The sequence below is a fragment of the Meles meles genome, chromosome 18, assembly GCF_922984935.1.
Source record: "Meles meles chromosome 18, mMelMel3.1 paternal haplotype, whole genome shotgun sequence".
In the NCBI taxonomy this organism is placed as follows: Eukaryota; Metazoa; Chordata; class Mammalia; order Carnivora; family Mustelidae; genus Meles; species Meles meles.
The window spans coordinates 25,156,639-25,177,093 of record NC_060083.1 but is presented as its reverse complement, the minus strand read 5'-3'; the positions used below and the strand labels follow the sequence as shown (position 1 = coordinate 25,177,093).

Genomic DNA, 20,455 nt, shown 5'->3' with positions numbered 1-20,455 from the left:
TAGAATATTGGTTAAACAAATGTCTATGTAAATACTAATATAAACTACGAAGTGACTTCGAATTACATTTCTCTTCTTGTACAACTCTTGTTTTCCCTGGAGTTAATAATTGCCTCCATTTTAATTTTTCCTGTGTATCTGTCACTGCTTCATCCCCAAACTGCTTTACTTAGAACAAGGTAGCTCTGAAGACTTGTTGGTAAAACTATTCAGTCATAATCTAAAGTGACCAAAACATTTAAACTTATACTCTATATGCATGCCCATTAAATGAAAGTATGAATTAACCCTTTAAAGTTTAAAGCCAGGCATATACTTTTCTTTCTTGCTGGTTTAGTCTTTGAGGAATGTTTTCCCAAAATAGGTAACTTTTATCAGTATCGAAGACCTTTTGAGGACGATGGCCCTCCCCCACAATTAATAATGTCTCACTGTCCTGGGAAATCCTAAACAGACTCATTATCCACACTGTTTGTTTTGATTTTGTACTGATTCAACCGGCATACCTTGTTGTACCAGAAAGCAAGGAAGCACTCAAAGACTAATGGATTTGTATAAAAAGAGAACATAAGAGACAACCTGAAGAAGTTCCCACTGGCCAAATTTAGGAAAATGGAACATCAAAATGTATTATAAAAATAGTTTCTAACATTAAATTATTTTAAGTCTATGGTGATACTCAAAGACATAAATAAGTAAAAGAAAGAAAGGAGGAAATATTTTTCTTTACAGAAAGCCAATTAATAAATTTAGAAATAATGATAGAACTAGAAAATCACCATTTTATAACCCAGGATAATAACTAATTTTGGCAGTGGTCATCGATGGATGTTCAGACCATTAGAAGAAAGACCATTCGAACAGGTTATTTACATGGTTTCAAAGTATGACCCATACTTTGAAAGTAAGATTACTTACTAAGTTCAAAGGGAAAGGTATCTTTACATTGGAGAGATCCACAATCACCACTTTAACCAAGCAGCCAAACTTAGCATCACCAATGGGGACTTCTTGATATTATATGTCTCCTGACTTGAAGCAATAGGAAATATACAGATTTATCTATGTACTAATATCCTTGACAAGAATTGTTTAATCTGAACCTGATCATGAGGAAGCAATGACACAAAACCAGAATGTGGAACATTTCTTGGCCTTGAGTCTTCAAAAAAGTCAGTCATGAAAAACAAAAAAATTATCAGACGTACTATCCTCTGTACCCTGTGCTGGTTGACAAGAGAGGCTTTCCCTTTGTAGGTGTCTAGAGAGAAAAGGCAAGACTGGAAGAAAAAACTTGATTCTTTCTGTCTGCTCCCTAATTAGAATCCACATGAAAAGAATGAAGTTGGACCTTTACCTTATACCAGATACAAAAGCTAACTCAAAATAGCCCAGGGATTAAAAAAAAAAAAAAAAAAAAAAAAAAATAGCCCAGGGACTTAAAACTTCAGCACTAAAACTATAAAACTTGTAGAAGAAAACCTAAGGCAAAAGCTTATGACTGGCTGGCAATATTTTCTTGGATATAACACCAGAGACACTGACAACAAGAGAAAAAATAGACAACAAATGAAAATTAAAATACTTTGTGCATAAAAAGATAATAACAGTAAAAAGGCAACCCATGGAGGGGCACCTGACTGGCTCAGTCAGTAGAGCATGTGACTCTTAATGTCAGGGTCATAAGTTCAAGCCCTACATTAGGCAGAGAGATTACTAAAACTAAAAAGATTTTTAAAAACATCCCACAGGGGTTCCTGGGTGGTTCAGTGGGTTAAAGCCTCTGCCTTCAGCTCAGGTCATGATCCTGGGGTCCTGGGATCGAGTCCCCTCTCTGCTAAGCAGAGAGCAGGAGGAGCCTGCTTCCTCCTCTCTTTCTACCTGCCTCTCTGCCTACTTGTGATCTCTGTCTGTCAAATAAATTAGTAAAATCCTTAAAAAGAAAGAAAAAGCATCCCACAGAATGGGAGAAAATATTGGCAAATCACATATCTGATAAGAGTTAGTATTTAGAATATATAGCGAACTCTTAGACTCAACAGCAAGAAAACAAACAAACTGATTAAAAAATGGACAAAAAGGTCACCTGGGTGGCTCTGTCAGTTAAGTGTCTGCCTCCAGCTCAGGTCATGATCCTGGGGTCCTGGGATCAAGCCTCGCATCAGGCTCCCTGCTGAGCAGGGAGTCTGCTTCTCCCTCTCCCTCTGGCCCTCCCCACTGCTTATGCTCTCACTCACTCATTCTCTCTCAAATTAAAAAAATTTAAAAATAAAAAACTTTAAAAAGATGGATGAATTACTCAAATAGTTCTCCAAAGAGGTTATATAAATGGCCAGTAAGCACATGAAAAGTCACTAGGGAAATACAAATCAAAACTACAATGAAATAACATCTCACATTTATTAGGATGACTCCTAGGGAAAAAACCCAGAAAATAGCACGAGTCAGTGAGGATATAGAGAAACTAGAGCCTTTGTGCATTGCTGGTGGGACTATAAAGTGGTATAACCACTCTGGAGAGTAGTGTAATTCCTAAAAAAATTAGAACTAGACAGGTGCCTGGGTGGCTCAGTGGATTAATCGTCTGCCTTCAGCTCACGTCATGAAGGGTCTTGACTTTTTTAGCCCAGGGTCCTGGGCTAAAGCCCTGTGTTGGGCTCCCTGCTCAGTAGGGAGTCTGTTTCTCCCTCCCTCTCCCCCAGCTGGTGCTCTCTGTCAAATAAGTAAATAAAATCTTAAAAAAAAATTAAAAGTAGGAATACTGTATGATCAAGCAATCCCACTTTTGCAATTGTACCCCCAAAGAATTGAAAACAGAACTTGCACAGATATATTTGCACACCAATGTTCATGACAGTATTTTTCACAATAGTCCAAAATGGAAACAACCCAAATGTCCATCCACAGATGAATGGATAAACAAAATTTGGTATATACATAGAATATTCTGCATCCATAAAAGATGAAATTCTGGTACATGCTACAACAGGGATGAATCCTAGGAATAATATGCTAAGTGAAATAAGCCAGGCCTAAAAGGGTAAATATTATATGATTCCACTTACCTGAAGTACCTAGAATAGACAAATTCATAGAGACAGAACATAGAACTGAGGCTATCAGAGGCTAGGGAGAAGGAGGAGTGGGGAGTTATCGTTTGATGAGTACAGAGTTGCGGTTTGCAATGGTGACGAAGTTCTGGCAATGGATGGTGGTGATGTTTGTACAATATTATGAGTGTGCCTAATGCCACTGAACTGTACACTTAAAAATGACTAAAATGTAAGTTTTTTCATGTATATTTTACCACCATAAAAAGATTAATTAGAAAAATTGTTTTATCTCACTTCCTTGAATTTTTATTGTACTATTCTAGAAGAAAATTTGAAATACGAAAAAAAAAAAGATAGAATATCCAGTTGCTTTTGAAAACTTTGAATCAATTACTGAGTTAACTTGGTGCCTAAAGAAAAGAAAATGATGGCAGCTAAGTTATTAATTGCCCTGAAGAACAATTAGACAATATGAATTTATCATCATTTTGGATTCGAATAAAGAATATCCATTGTTAGGCAAGAAGAGTTTTGCAGTTCACCACAGTCTTTTTGTTTGAACTAATATTTTCAGGGTTAACCTAATTTAAGACAAAAAATTAAAAAGAACAGGCCTTATGGTACACCAGATATGCATGGGGTATAGTCCTCATAAAGTTTTAGACTGGAATTTATTTAGAGCAGACAAGCACACTTTAAAGATTTTACTTATTTATTTTAAAGAGAGAGTCCCAGTGTAGGGAGGAGCAGAGGGAGAGGGACAAGCAGACTCTGCACTGAGCACAAAGCCGAACATGGGGCTCAATCCCAGGACTCTGAGATCATGACCTGAGCTGAAATCAAGAGTTGGGATGCTTAACCAACTGAGCCACGCAGGCACCCCAAGCACACCTTTTAAATTAAATAAAATATTTTTAAATTTTCGTTTTTGTGTTGAGATTTTTTTCTATATTGTGTTTAAATACTAATAAGGTATTTGGTATTAACTCATACTTAGTAATGTTTTGTGAAATTTCAATATATACATACACAGATGCATCATACTGAATCATAGTTTAAAAGCTATTCCCTACTACAGCTCTTTGTAAGCAAAATTTTGAAATACACTTTTCTAAACATTCTTAAGTTTTGATTTTGATTTCTTTGACCCAAGAATTGCTTAAGAGAATTTTTAGTTTTCACGTTATACGTATTTTACATTATTGCTTTACAGTCAAAGAGAGAATCTAGGGTATTCTATAGTATTTCTCCTTGATGGAAGAAAGGTATAGTCTCCACTGCCAGTGTGTGTGTATATTTGTGTGTGTATTAGATCAAATTTGTTAATTTTACTATAATATAGAGCATTTGTATACTTATTTTTTTAGCTTTTCAGGTTAAAATAATTTCAGAATTACTTGAAAAAATAGTACCTAGAATTGTTGTGTTAGGGTTACCTGGCAGCTCAGTTGGTTAAGCATCTGACTATTGATTTTGGCTCAGGTCATGATCCGAGGGTTGTGGGATCGGGCTCCCTGTTCATTGGGGAGACTGCTTCTCCCTCTCCCTCAGCTGCTCTCCCTGCTTGTGCGCGCACACACACACACTCTCTCTCTCTCTCTCTCAAATAAATAAATAAATAAATCTTAAAAAAAAAAAAAAGAATTGCTGTGTGATTTCCTTTGTTAAATACAAGTGAACCAAGTAAATTTTAACAATCAAATTGGCTTTATTAATTGATTCATAAATTGAGCACCATCCTGGGGTGCCTGGGTGGCTCAGTCAGTTAAGCATCTGCCTTCAGGTCACGATCCCAAGGTCCTGGGATTGAGCCCTATATCGGGTTCCTTAATCAGTGGGGAACCTGCTACTCCCTTTCCCTCCATGTCTTCCCTCTGCTTATGCCCTCTCTCTCAAATAAATAAATCTTTTTTTTTTAAGATGTTATTTATTTATTTGACAGAAATCACAAGTAGGCAGAGAGAGAAAGAGGAGGAAGCAGGCTCCCCACAGAGCAGAGATCCCGATGTGGGGCTCGATCCCAGGACCCTGGGATCATGACCTGAGCGGAAGGCAGAGGCTTTAACCCACTGAGCCACCCAGGCGCCCCTCAAATAAATAAATCTTAAAAAAAAAGAAGAAGAAGAAGAAGTTGAGCGGCATCCCATCTAGCAAGTAGAGGGGAGCTCCAAAGGGCTACAGGAAAGGGAAGGTTTTTAAAGGTAGAAAGGGAGTAGAGAAGAAGGAAATTATTAGCAAAGAATCCATTGTTTTAGGCAAGGTCACTCTCCCCCATTCACATTACATGACACAATCTCATGTGTCCCAGGGTTTTCCAGGTACTCCCATTTCAAGTACAATGGTTAGGAGCTTCTCTTAAAATAACAAATGTGTGCTCTTTTTTGTTTATTTCTTCATGAAGGCCTGAGGATGAGGCGTTTTTAAAAAGTCTCGCTAGCGGTTACCTTATGGGAAAGGACCCCAACGCTCCCCCTTTCTACAGAGAAGAAGGAAATAAAAAATTTCAGAAGAAGGATTATGTGGGAGCCACAGTGATGTACTCTAAGGTAAGGCACCCCCAGCTCAGCAGAAGGGGCTATGTTAACAATTTAGCAATGTGTATTTCTTTAGAAGATAGAAGCTTTTTGCTGAATTGTGTAGCCACTGGTTGCTTTGTTTATAATTTGTGAATTGAATTTGATAAAACTGGCAAGGGCACCTTGGTGGCTCAGTGGGTTAAAGCCTCTGCCTTCACCTCAGGTCATGATCTCAGGGTCCCGAGATGGAGCCCCACATTGGGCTCTCTCTGCTCAGCAGAGAGCCTGCTTCGCACTCCTCCCTCCCCCACCTGCTGCTCTGCCTACTTGTGATGTCTCCCTCTCTCTGTCAGATAAATAAATAAAATCTTAAAAAAAAAAAAAGAAAGAAAGAAAACTGGCAGAATTCTGCTGTTGGTTGTATGCCAGGACAACAGGTAGTTTGTATTGCGTGTCCTGGGTTTCATCCAGAAACTTCTATTCTCAAATTCCCGCAGACACCTTGTAGCACTATAGGCTTATTGGACCCCTGGCTCTGCCTTGCCCAGTGTCTGTCAGCTGTCATTGAATTGCATACCATTTTTATCTGATGACCAACGAGGCTGTTGGTTTGATAGTCCCAGTTTAGACAGCACCTCGATTTGTGGCTAGCCACAGTGATAGTTCACGACCAGTATGGCTTAGAGGTCTGAAAGGAAAATAAGTTCAGTTGCCACAGCCTGTTCGAACTCCATTTGGAAGGTCGTCAACAGATGCAGAGATACCTAGGAGACATTGTGAGTTTGGTTCCAGACGACCTCGGTAAAGCTTGTCAAGTGAATTTTTTGGTTTCCCGGTGCATCTAAGGGTTGTTGACACCATACCGTTGTCCGTTAAGTGTGCAATAACATGATGTCTACAAAAAAATGTATACGTACCTGGGGCGCCTGGGGGGCTCAGTGGGTTAAAGCCTCTGCCTTTGGCTCAGGTCATGATCCCAGAGTCCTGGGATCGAGCCCCGCATCGGGCTCTCTGCTCAGCGGGGAGCCTGCTTCCCTTCCTCTCTCTCTCTGCCTGCCTCTCTGTCTACTTGTGATCTCTGTCTATCAGATAAATAAATAAAATCTTTTAAAAAAATGTCAAAGAAATAAAAAATTTTTAAAAAAAGTATACATACCTTAATTTAAGAATACTTTACTGCTAAAAACAATATCACCATCTGAGCTTTCAGCAAGTGATCATTACTCATCCCAGCTCACCATAACAAATATAATAATGATGAACGGCTTGAAGTATTGCAGGAATTAACGAACTGTGACACGCAACTATTACACGGTGCCAACAGACATGCTCGATGCAGGAGGGCCATAAACCTTTCCTTTGTGGGGGGAAATAATACCATGTCTGAAAAGCACATTAAAATGAGGTATGCCAATATTTAAAATTAAGCATCACTGAGCTAGATTTTTTTTTTTTAAAGATATTATTTATTTGACAGAGATCACAAGTAGGCAGAGAGGCAGGCAGAGAGAGAGAAGGAAGCAGGCTCCCCGCCAAGCAGAGAGCCTGATGTGGGGCTCGATTCCAGGACCCTGGGATCATGACCTGATCCGAAGGTAGAGGCTTTAACCCACTGAGCCACCCAGGCACCCACTGAGCTAGATTTTGATGAGAAAGAGTGGCTTTTACCAATCTGCTGCCTTACTGTCCAGCTTCCATGGTAGAAACTGAAACAGGACCCCTGAGAGACTTTCTTCCATAACATTTAAGAGACAAATATGGGCCTAAAGCAAGAGTGAACCGATCCCCTGCCCCCCATCTGTGATCTTGCATATTGAAAGAATGAGTATGAACTGAAAGGTGTACCCCTTCTCTGAGTCTTTACCAGGGCCAAGTGTTAATATTTGGAATTAGTTTTCCAGCAACTATCAGACTTAGAACAACAGCCTCTGGGACTGATGAAGGCTCTGCTTTGTAATGTTGTCATATAAAGTATTTACTGGACTCGTGTAAGCATTAGTGAATGCTGAAGAATTAAGGTTCACTAGATGTAATGAGACACTAATAAATGGCTTAATAGTTCTTTTTCAGAGCTAATCTCTTCTACTTTATGCTTGCACATCAGAAATGTGATCCCATGGGAAGTTGTTCAAGGAAAACAAGTAAAAAAGTGAAATCAGACCAAAAAATTAAGGCTTAAAAAAAAATGAAGCCTTGCTCTGGATGTGGAGGGAGATGAGCCTTCCTATTTCATGAAGCTAGAATTTTGGTGGTTATGGGACTTTGCAGTTTTCTACAAAGCCGCTATTTTCTTTCTTTTTAAAGATAATATTTGTTGTTTTTATCTCATTATCAAAGTACTGTATTTTGTAATTTACTTGGAAAATAGAAGCCTAGGGAGTAAAAAAATCCCATAACCAATGATAGGTTCTGTTAACATTTTTGCTTGTATCCATCCAGACACTTTTTCCGCTGAAAATGTGTTTTTCTTTTACAAAATTGGGATAATGCTGCACTTACTGTTTTGTAATCTGGTTTTTTCCCTCAACAATTTATTGTGACCATTTTCTCATGTTATTAAATTTTCCACTAGCCCATGATTTTTTACAGCTAGCTCAGTGTTCCATTACAGGGAACTATACTTGATTTAAATCTCCTAATGCTGCAGATTGCTTGGTATTGCAGAGCTACAAAGGAGCGTCTTTCTATGTAAATATTTTTACACATCTGATGGTTTTCTTAGGATAAATTCCGAGAAGAGCAGTTGCTGGGTCAGTTGAATGTATTTCTTTAAGGCCTTTGGTACTTGATGCTGAATTGTTCTCTAGGAAAGAACTGGTTAACAACCCTTCTAGTGAAATATGGGAACGTTCATTTCTCTATATCCTTAGCAATACTAATTTTTTTTTTAAGATTTTATTTATTTATTCGACAGAAAGAAAGAGAGAGAGAGATCACAAGTAGGCAGAGAGGCAGGTAGAAAGAGAGGAGGGAAGCATGCTCCCTGCTGAGCAGAGAGCCTGCTGCGGGGCTCGATCCCAGGACCCTGAGATCATGACCTGAGCCAAAGGCAGATGCCTAAACCACCGAGCCACCCAGGTGCCCCCCCCCTTTTTTAAAGAACTTATTTATTTATTCGACAGAGAGAGAGAGAGAGAGATCACAAGTAGGCAGAGAGGCAGGTAGAAAGAAAGGGGGCAATACTAGTTATTAAGATTTTGGAGTATCTGGGTGGCTCAAATAGTTAAGCATCTGCCTTCGGTTCAGGTCATGATCCCGAGGTCCTGAGATAGAGCCCCACATTGGGCTCCCTGCTTGGCAGGAACCCTGCTTCTCCCTCTCCTTCTACTGCTCTCCCTGCTTGTGCTCTTGCTCTCTCTGTCAAATAAATAAATAAAACCTAAAAAACAAAAAGATTTTATTATTACTTTATCTATGTATTTTTAAAGATTTTATTTATTTATTTGAGAGAGAGCTAGAGAGAAAGAGCACAAGGAGGGGGAGAGACAGAAGGAGAGGGAGAAGCAAACTTTTAGCTGAGCAGGAAGCCGGCAGGGGGGGCTTGATCCCAGGACCCTAGGATCATGACCTGAGCCCAAGGCAGACACTTAACCATCTGAGCCACCCAGGTGCCCTTCTATTTATTTTTGAATAGGAAATGTATTTACATAGTTCCAATTCAAAAAGTAGAGCGTATACTTATAATATAGTCTATTTCTTCTGTTCCTATCGCCACCTGTTTACCCAACACCAGAAGCTAGCCTGGTTAAATATATCTTTCCAGGGGTACCTGGGTGGCTCAGTTGGTTAAACTACTCTGACTCTTGATCTCAGCTCAGGTCATGATCTCAGGCTCCTGATTTCAGGGTCTTAGGATGAAGCCCCACCTCAGGCTCCTCACTCAGTGCTCAGCAAGGAGTCTGCTGCATTCTCTCCCTTTGTACCTCCCCCTGCTCACATGTGTGCACTCTCTCACTCTCAAGGAAATAAATAAATCTTTTTTTTTATATATATATATATCTTTCCAGAGATACTTTGGCATATAAAAATGAATACAAATACTCTTATTCCTGCATACACACTTTTTATATAAATAACATTCTGTATACACTATTCAGCCCCATGCTTTTTTCACTTAATAGTATCTTGAAGATCATTCCACATCAGCACATGAAGAGCATCCTTATTGTTTCCTTGATAGCTACATGATTTTCCGTAATATGGATGTGTAGTTTATTTAACCAGTGTCTTGTAGATCTGTACATAATTGATCTAAGTTGTTTCCTATCTTTTGCTATTCCATACAACGTAGTGTTGAGAAACTTTGCATATGTTATTTTATACATATCTTTAGAGTAAAGGCTTCTATCTGTAGGATAAACTCAAGAAGAATTGCTGGTGTAATGGAGATATAAATGATACGGATGTACGTGAAAGATACATACATATTGCTAACTTGCCCTTCCTAATCATGAAACCAACTTGTACTCCCACTGGCAACATAACAGAATGCCCATTTTCCCACTCCTTTGACAACTCAGTGCACTATCAATTTTATTTATCTTTGCCGGTCTGATAGTTAAAAAATAGTATCTCGGTAGACTTGGGGACTTTTCTCAATTTATCAGATGAAAACTTTTTTTATCGTGGTAAAATACACACTACACACAATGTTCCATTTTAACCATTTTTAAGTATATATAATGCAGTGGCATTAATAAGCACATTCACAGTGTTGTGTAGCCATCATTATTATACATTTCCAGAACATTCTCACCAACCCAAACAAGCAGGAACTCTCCATACCTTCCTTCCCCCTCACCTCAGGCAACCTCTGTTCTACTTTCTGTCTCTATGATACTGCCAATTCCAGGCCCCTCATGCAAGTGAAATCATACAATATTGGTCCTTGTGTTTCTGGCTTATTTCCCTTAGCATAATCATTTCAAAATCCAGTAGAGTTTTAATTTGCATTTTGCTGATTAGGAGTGAAGTTGAGCATTTTTTCATATGTTTACGAGCCATTTATATTTCCCATTAGAACTCTCTGTTCCTATTATTTGCATATTTTCCTATTGAATTATTGGTCGTCATCTTACGGATCTGTAGGAACTAATCATAAAGTAAAGAAATGAGCCCTTTGCCTGTGATAGGAGTTGCAGATATTTTTTTCCAGTTCCATGTTTGCCTTTTGAGATTGCTTTTATTGGTTTTTGCTGTAAAGAAATGTTTTATATAGTCAGATTTATTAACCTCTTATAAAACTTCTGGGTTTTGTATCATAGTTAGAAAGGGATTCCTCACTCCAACATCGCTTTTAGGTTATCCCTGTAGTTTCTTCTAGTGCTCTGTGAGTTTCATTTTTTACATTAAGATTTTGATCCATTTAGAATTTATCCTAATGAACGGTTTATCATAGAGAGCCAGCTTTGTCTACAGTGGCTACCTTCTGGTCACAATAATTTTACTGAGTAATCTCTATCTTTTCTCCAGTGGTTTGAGATGCTGCCTTTATGATAATTATTAATCCTTGCCAGTTTGGTGGTAGAAAAAAAAGGAAACATTGTGTGCTTTCGTTTTCATATATTTTGTGATCCACAAATGAATTAACTATTTGTTTTCTAAGAAATAAGTATCATTAGTGTTTCTTCTGTGAATTTCTATTTGTGCCACTCACCCTTTGTTATGTGCAGGATTGTGCTTGCAATATTTTCCTCCATTTTCATTTACCTTCAGTATTGTTTGTGGCTGAAGCTCTGTCTGATGCTGCTGACTTCAAAGTGCTTTGAATATTTATTGCCTCACTTGATCTTCATGGCTTGGCTCTAAGGTAGTTAAAAATGAAGCCAAAGCACAAAGAGATCCACTAACTTTACCAATTTCCTATCATCTTTCATAGTATAGCCCTTATTATCTGAAAAAAAAAAAAAAAAAAAAAGTTTATTTTTTTTTTAAGATTTTATTTATTTATTTGTTTGTCAGAGAGAGAGAGAGTGCGTGTGCAAACACAAACAGGGAAGCAGCAGAGGGAGAGGGAGAAGCAGACTCCCCACTGAGCAGGACGCGGGGCTTGATCCCAGGACCCTGGGATCATGACCTGACTTGAAGGCAGACACTTAACTGACTAAGCCACCCAGGTATCCCCCCCAGAAACACTTTAAAGATGCTAGTTTTTGGTGTGCCTGGCTGGCTCAGTAGGTGGAGCATATGACTCTTGATCTTGGGGTTATGCATTCTGGCCCCACATTGGGTATAGAAATTATTTTTTCAAAAATACTAGTTTCCTTTGATGTTTTTAACTGGTTCATTGTTTTGCAGGGAATATCACATGCGAGGCCTCACACTGCGGACATTTCACTGTGTTATGCCAATCGCTCTGCAGCCCTCTTCTACATGGATGAGTACGAAGTGAGTATCGGGGTGCCTGGTGTGATTGGAGACGACTGGTAGGGAGTTCACTAGAAGACTAGACCTTCAGCTCTGCTCCTACCTTAGAGCACTAAAACTGGCCCCTGCTGTGAACTGGTCAAGTTGGAGGAAAATTGGTATCCTCCCAAATTTGTTCTGATGCATTTTTTCTTTCTCCTGATTCGTTTTACCTATCACAGGTGATCATGTGGGGTGGTATTGGTTGATAGGAGTCCTGGCACATGGCACGGGGCCAGGGACTATAGATATCCAGTGGGTCAGCAGTTCTCAGTGTCAAGATGAGCTGTGACATGTGTTGCTAATAATACCTCAGGTTCCAAGGATTTGCAAACTGTTTACTTGTTTGGTTTTTTTAATAAGTGGAGCATGTTCAAGGTTATCCCTGTGGTAATATGGTTCACCCTCCATACACATTTTGAATGGGCAACTAGAAGTTGCGCCGAAATGCCTGTGTATGCCCCGAGGGAGTGGGCTTGATAGGAGTGGCTTTTTTCTCATTCCCCAATTGGTGGCTAAAGCCAAACTCTCAAATGTCATTTTGGTAACATCCATTTTGGAATGCCACAGGAATTTTTAAAATATGCCCTAGAGTTAAGAACTAATTGAATAATCACAAGTTCACACTTACTGCCCTTTGAACTGAAAGAGACAAGCAAGTGGGGCGCCTGGGTGGCTCAGTCAGTTGAGCGTCTGACTCATGTTTTCGGCTCAGGTCATGATCTCAGGATCCTGAGATCAAGCTCTACATCAGGCTCTGTGCTGGGCGTGGAGCCTGCTTAAGATTCTCTCTCCCTGGGGCGCCTGGGTGGCTCAGTGGGTTAAAGCTTCTGCCTTCGGCTCGGGTCATGATCTCAGGGTCCTGGGATCAAGCCCCGCATCGGGCTCTCTGCTTGGCGGGGAGCCTGCTTCCCCCTCTCTCTCTGCCTGCCTCTCTGCCTGCTTGTCATCTCTGTCAAATAAATAAATAGAATCTTTAAAAAAAAAAAAGATTCTCTCTCCCTCTCCCTTTGCCCCCTCTGCCACTCTTGCCATCTCTCTCTGTGTCTCTCTCTCCAAAAATGAAATAAAAGAGGCGAGCAAGAATTTAACTCTGGGCTCTAAGTAAGAAAGTCCTAGGCAATTGAGGACAACAATTGGAAGAACTTGTGAACCATCTAACCCTTTATAACCTCTCTACATTGGTTATTTTTATTTCCCTTCTTGTAGCAGCAATTACCATATATTGAACGCATGCACTCTTTTCAGCACTTAGGTATATTACCTTATTTCATCCTTAAAACAACCCTGTGAGGTATCTGTGTTTTTCAGGTGAGAACACTAAGATACTGAGAAATTAAGTTGCTTGCACAAGGTCATGCAGCTAGTCAGAAGCGGTCAGGAGCGGACTGCAGATCTGTCTGGCTCCTGAGCCTACTCCCTTAATCGCTACAGTTCTTCTGTCTGTAAGACTTTTTTTTGCCCTCAAAACAGGAATATGTAATAAGACAAATTCAATATCCTTGGCAACTATGACTTAATTTCTTAAAAAAATCACCCAGCAGAATATGATTTAAAGAAATAAGCAAGCATACAGTTAGAGTCGCTCCATTTTTAATCATCTCTAACTTTCCTGTAGATGTTTGTTAAGATTTTCAGTAGACATTGAAGAGTCAGGACCAAGGGGTTCATGGAGGATTTCCTCTCTATTTTCAGATGTGTCTTAAAGACATCACGAGGGCACAGATGCATGGGTATCCAGAAAGTTTGCAACCCAAGGTGACATTGCGTAAGGTGGAATGTCTGGTGACCCTGGGGAGACTACAGGAGGCAGGCCAGACCATCAGGGCTCTTGAAAGTAACTTTGCTGCCAAGCCAACCGTAGCAGCTGCCCAGTTTCAAATTCTGCAGCGAAACCTGTGTCGTCTGAAGATGAAAGTGCAAGAAAGGGAGAGGCTCTCAGCAACCTTCCCAACAACTCTAACGAAGATCTTCGAGGATTTGGACCTAAGGGAGATGAATGGACAGATTCCTTGTGCCTCGTCCTCTGTCAGCCTGTGCATGGATCCTTTAAGAGGCCGCTATCTGATTGCCACAGAAGATATTCTCCCTGGAGAGCTCTTGGTGAAGGAGGATGCTTTCGTGAGTGTCCTTAACCCGGGAGAAAGGCCGCCAAAACATCACGGCCTAGTGAGCAAGTGGGATACCAGAGTCACCAACGGAGACCTCTACTGTCACCGATGTCTGACACACACGCTGGCCATGGTTCCCTGTGATGGTTGCAGCTATGCCAAGTACTGCAGCCACGAGTGTATGCAACAGGCCTGGGGCCTCTACCATAACAGAGAGTGTCCCCTCGGGGGGCTGCTGCTCACACTGGGTATCTTCTGCCACGTTGCGCTGAGGGCGACTCTCTTAGCTAGATTCGAGGGTGCCAGCAAAGTCATAAGGAAGCTTAGCGGTGAGATTAGTAACAGGGACATGTGCTCACCTGAAAGTGAGAATCCAGTACACACACTCCGTTCTGACCTGGGGGAGGAGAGTGAGGAAAACGGCAACATAGTTCAGGCCCTAATTCCAGGCTGTGATGTCAACGGCAAATACGAAAGTAACTACAACGCTGTCTTCCACCTCTTGCCCCATACGGAGCACCATAGCCCAGAATACAAATTCCTCTGTGCCCTCAGCGTGTCGGCACTCTGCAGGCAGCTGGAAGCAGCCGACTCCTCGAAGCCGGACGCCGCAGCACCTGTCTTGTGTTCCGAGTTGAGTACCTGGGGGGTGGCCATGTTGAAGCACATGTTACAGCTGCAGTGCAATGCTCAGGCCATAACTACCGTTCAGCAGACAGGTAAGAGGGGAGCTTTGCTTGCCTTACTCCGTTGCTCTTGGTGTGGCTCACGTCTGGGAGGAAAGAACTGTGAACGAAAAACAGGAGTGGTGGTCTAATGGGAAAACACAGCTGACTGTCCTGTGTTACCGCGATTGCGCCATTGAGAAGCTGTGGGACCCAGACTCTTTAAGCCCCACTCTGCCTCGGTTGTCTCGACTCAGCAACAGGTAGTTTAATCCCACATAACTTTACTGAGTTGTGATGATGAGGTGTTTGTTTACAAATATACTAGAAAATTAAAAACCCAGTTTGGGAGGGATTTTTTTCGTGAAGGAGAACTAAAATAATAAGACTGCAGAGAGAGGAGAGGTCCACGGGGCGCCTGGGTGGCTCAGTATGTTAACCATCTGAGGTCAGCTCAGGTCATAATCCCAGGGTCCTGGGACTGAGCCCTACATAGGGCTCTCTGCTCAGAGGACAGTCTGCTTCTCTCACTCTCTCTCTCAAATGAATAAATAAAAAAATTTTTTTTAATCTGAAAAAAAGGGTCTACCGTTGAGTTAAGGTATCAAAATCTTATTCATGTGACTCAGCTACTCTGTCTCTTCTCTTTCCAATTGACAGATTTCTTCTGTCCTTCTGTTTTAAATTTCCAAGAGAGTAATCTGGCCAAGCATAGCTTTTCACACAGTGTTGAATGGTTGGCCAGCCTGTTTGGGCTGTCCTTTGGCCAGGGGCCAACAATCTAGGGGCGGCCTCTAGACACAGAACAGCCTAGACTGTAGGTCCTGAACCGGGTCCTACAGACAAGGCTATTTAAGGTAGATGGAGAGGTTGGATGTGGCCAGTGTACATGTCATGAGTGACACTGTACTAACAACAGATATTATAGAAAAGAAACAGTGTTTCTGGTACTTCTATTGTGTGATCTCCATTTTAGCAGATAATGTCTTTCAATTCAATTAAGTCATTATACCTTTCTCAAATTTCTAATTAACTCTGTTGAGGGGGAAAAATTGAATATTACCTAAACCTAAGATTTATAGACAGACTGATGTAAATGTGGCTTTAGGAAGCTATGCATGCTTAGCTCTTTTGATCTTCTCACATTAGGTAATCTAGAATTTCATCAACCTTTTATATGTATGTTTTTATCTTTAATTTTAATGCCGCTGCCAAGTTATATGGTGTGTAGGCGTTTCACGAGAAGTGTTTTGGAGGAAGACTGTCTTCCCCATCCTGAAGCACATGGAACACCCCCAGAATAGCCCTGGCTTCATCCTATAATGCTAGGAAATCCCATTGCAAGCCAGTCTCCCTTCTCTCCTCTGCTTCCATTGGCTTCTTTGAGCCATTGCTACCTTCTAAAATACATCCGTTGGGTGTTTTTCCGGAATTATGTTTTCCCTTGGGTACATTCACTGGCATTTTAAAAAATATTATTTTCATATATTTTTGTTTTTGTGAATGTAAAAAAAAAACAGTATGTGGGGCTTCCAGATTATAGTGGCAGAAAATTACTGACTCCTGATTTTATTGTGTCTTGTCTCTAAAGTACTTAATAGAACATACAAAAAAGATACAAATGCCCGGAGCTCTGAAAACTATAGAAACTACTGTCCAGATAAACAATAGCAGGCTAAATCCCTGTGGCAGAATGGCCAAGCCATGGGCACCAAAGGAGACTTCTGTCTGCTTCCCTCCAGTGACCTGTCCATAACTGTCAAAGAATCTTAGCCTAAATGTTTTTGCTCCAGGTGCATGACATATCATTATAGTCAGGTTTTTATTTGCATAGCAAGTTTCGGGTAAAATTTTTCACAAATTGTTGAGAATAAACTTTTGGATAGTAAATGTATATATAACCAGGAATACCTATATGTTCTGTGGCTAATAAGGACGAGGGAAATAGATTCATAGCATGGTACCGGCTACCTGGAGTGATGGAACGAGGATTGGAGACTTTGGCTTTACCTGTCAGGCTCTATATTTTATGTACAATTTATTCCTTATGTTTTAAAAATATATACAAAGAGGGACACCTGGGTGACTCAGTCGGTTAAGCATCTAACTCGATATCGGCTCAGGTCATGATCTCAGGATTATGAGATCGACCCCCAGGTTGAACTCCCTGCTCAGCACGAGTCTGATTGAAAGTCTCTCTCTCTCCCCCTACCTCTGCCCCTCCCTGCCCCACTAGTGTGCATGTGTGCATGCTCTCTCTCTAGCTCTCTCTCAAACTAAATAAATAAATGAAATCTTTAAAGTAAATAACTAGGGATACCTGGGTGGCTCAGTCATTGAGCATCTGCCAAGCTGCACCAGGAGCCTGTTTCTTCTCCCTCTCCCTCTGCCTGCTGCTCCCCCTACTTGTGCTCACTCTCTCTCTCTGCCAAATAAAATCTTTAAAAAAAAAAAAAAATAGAGGGTGCCTGGGTGGCTCAGTGGGTTAAGCCGCTGCTTTCAGCTCAGGTCATGATCTCAGGGTCCTGGGATCGAGTCCCACATCTGGCTCTCTGCTCGGCAGGGAGCCTGCTTCCTCCTCTCTCTCTGCCTGTCTCTCTGCCTGCTTGTGATCTTTCCCTGTCAAATAAATAAATAAAATCTTTAAAAAAAAAAAAGAAGTGTACGCTTAAAAAAATAAATAACTAATTAAAACATATACATAGGAGGAAAAAAAAAGTCTAAAAGCAAAAATACCAGAATCTTAACTGTAATCAATTCTGAAAGTAAAAATATGGGTTACTGCTACCTTCTTCTTTGAACTTCTACTACAGTTTTAAAATTAAAAACATTGATTCAGGGGCGCCTGGGTGGCTCAGTGGGTTAAGCCTCTGCATTTGGCTCAGGTCATGATCTCAGGGTCCTGGGATTGAGCCCCGCATCAGACTCTCTGCTCGGCAGGGAGCCTCCTTCCTCCTCTCTGCCTGCTTCTTTGCCTCCTTATGATCTCTCTCTGTCAAATAAAATCTTCTAAAAAAATAAATTTTAAAAAAACATAAAAACTAGTTCACTGAGGGGCACCTGGATCACTCCATCAGTTAAGTGTCTTCCACCCAGGTCATAATCCCAGAGTCCTGGGATCGAGCTCCATGTCGGGCTCCCTGCTCTGACAGGGAGCCTGCTTCTCCCCCTCCCTCTGCCTGCCGCTCCCCCTGCCTGTGCTATCTCTCTGTCAAATAAATAAATAAAATCTTTAAAATAAAAATTTTTTAAATAAAAACCAGTTCACTGAGCAACAAGATGATAAAGTGAAATGAATCTTTCAGAATTGGTTAAAAAAAAAAATTTTTTTTATCCAGCTATACTCTGTTTACAAATGTAACACAAAGTGTTTGGGTAAGACATGTTGGGAATCACAAGCAAATCAGGGTATTGGAATTAATATGAAATATTAAGGTTAGGTACCCAAGGTACCTAATAAAAAGAAGGAATTTTATTTTTTTATAGGACACTTTCCACACTGAAATACATCAATCTTAGCTCTCAGAAACATAGAGATTGTGACTACAAAGCAAAAATTATTAAGTATACCAGGAAAGACTAGCAAAAACACCATAGTTGTGAGAAACTTTAATATACCACTCTGATTTTGATCAAATATATCAAAAATAAAGATTTTTTTTAAAGATTTTATTTATTTATTTGACAGACAGAGATCACAAGTAGGCAAAGAGAGAGGAAGGGAAGCAGGCTCCCCGCTGAGCAGAGAGCCCGATGTGGGGCTTGATCCCAGTACCCTGGGATCATGACCTGAGCCGAAGGCAGAGGCTTTAACCCACTGAGCCACCCAGGCGCCCCTCAAAAATAAAGATCTTGAAGCCAAGATAACTAATATACTGTGGCATTCAGTACATACATCCATCAAAACTTGTGTGCATTAGACCACGGTGATGGGTTGTGTTTCAGGAGCAAATGGTCAGAAAGAACTCCTGAGACATTTTCAGTGCAAAAGGTGCTTTTGTTAAAGCATGGAATAGGACCCATGAGCAGAAAGAGCTGCACTGGGGTTGTGAGTAGTGATTGATTATATACTTTTAAGTTGGTTGGGTAGAGATAAGGAAGTTTCCGAAAGGATTTTCATGTGTTAAGGAAAACTAGAATAATGGGAAAGGCATACAATCCATTTTAAAGATTTCTTTATTTACTTTTAGAGAGAGAGAGAGAGTATGTGTCATGAGCAGGAGGGGCAGAAGGAGAGGGAGAAGAGAACCTCAAGCAGACCTCTGAGCCCAACGAGGGGCTTGACTCACAACCCCAAGATCACGACCTGAGCTGAAGCCAAGAGTTGGACACTCAACTGACGGAGCCACCCAGGTTCCCCCAATCCATTTTTTTTTTTTTAAGATTTTATTTATTTATTTGAGAGAGAGACAGTGAGAAAGAGCATGAGAGAGGAGAAGGGCAGAGGGAGAAGCAGACTCCCCGTGGAGCAGGGAGCCTGATGTGGGACTCGATCCCAGGACTCTGGGATCATGACCTGAGCTGAAGGCAATCGCCTAACCAACTGAGCCACCCAGGCGCCCCTCCCCCAATCCATTTTAAAAATTTACTAGAATAATGTTACTGTGTGAATCAGTGTTTTTAATTTTAAAACTGTAGTGAAAGTTCAAAGAAGAAGGTAGCAGTCACCCATACTTCTACCTTCAGAATTGATTACTGTTAAGATTTTGGTATTTTTGCTTTTAGTCGTCCTTTTCTCCCATGTATGTATTTTTATTCAGTTATTTATTTATTTTAAAGATTTCATTTAGCGGTATCTGGGTGGTTCAGCCAGTTAAGCGTATGCTGTGATCCCGGAGTCCTGGGAACAAGTTCCACATCAGGGGGAGCCTGCTTCTCCCTCTTCCTCTCCCTCTGCCCCTGCTCATGTGCTCTTTCTCACTCTCTCTCTCAAATAAATAAATAATTTTTTTAAATTAAGATTTCAGGGACACCTGGGTGGCTCAGTTGGTTAAGCGTCTGCTTCTGGCTCAGGTCATGATCCCAGAGTCCTGGGATCAAGCCCCTCATCAGTTCCCCTGCTCAGCAGGAAGCCTGCTTCTCCCTCTGCTTGCTGCTCCCCCTGCTGTGTTCCCTCTGTGGCTGTGGCTGTCAAATAAATATATAAAGTCTTCAAATAAGCTTTCATTTACTGAGAGTGCGAGCTCATGTGCACATGCATGGGATGGCGGGGGCAGGCAGAGGCAGAGAGTGAGAGAGAATCCTGGAAGTCTGGCTGTTGTCAAGCTAAGGTTGCTTTTTGCCTCTAGGAAAGCTTTAACGTTAAGGCATTTGTGAACTCCTTGAGGATTGTCGTACACTGCCTGCCTCAAGTATTTGTCAGTGGGCTGCAAGTTGTAAGGAAATTTAATTTTACTTACTTTTCTTTTGTCTTTGTTCTCATCACAGGGTTCAGTAAACTTTTTCTGTAAAGGACCAGACAGTAAATATTTTAGGCTTTGCAGGCCATGGTGTCTCTGACTCAGCTCTGCTGTTGCAGCACCAAAGTCGCCATTGACAATGCAGAAAATGATTGTGTGGCCGGGTTCCAGGAGCACTTCATGATGGACTCTGAAATTTGATTTCTTAGAATTCACATAGTGAGCATGGTTCTTTTCATTTTTTTCCAACGGCTTAAAAAGTAAAAGCATTTCTTAGACTATGCTCTACAAGAACAGGCAGCCCAC

The 20,455-nt window shown here is 40.9% G+C and overlaps 1 protein-coding gene across 1 annotated transcript in view; it reads left to right on the top strand.

Annotated features, from left to right (window-relative positions):
• SMYD4 (SET and MYND domain containing 4) overlaps nucleotides 1-20,455 on the top strand; it is a 51,728-nt gene that overhangs the window by 14,833 nt on the left and 16,440 nt on the right. The window contains exons 3-5 of the mRNA XM_045986225.1: nucleotides 5,455-5,599; nucleotides 11,867-11,956; nucleotides 13,670-14,804. Of these exons, the coding sequence (XP_045842181.1) occupies nucleotides 5,455-5,599; nucleotides 11,867-11,956; nucleotides 13,670-14,804 (1,370 nt within the window). The remainder of the gene's footprint in view (nucleotides 1-5,454; nucleotides 5,600-11,866; nucleotides 11,957-13,669; nucleotides 14,805-20,455) is intronic.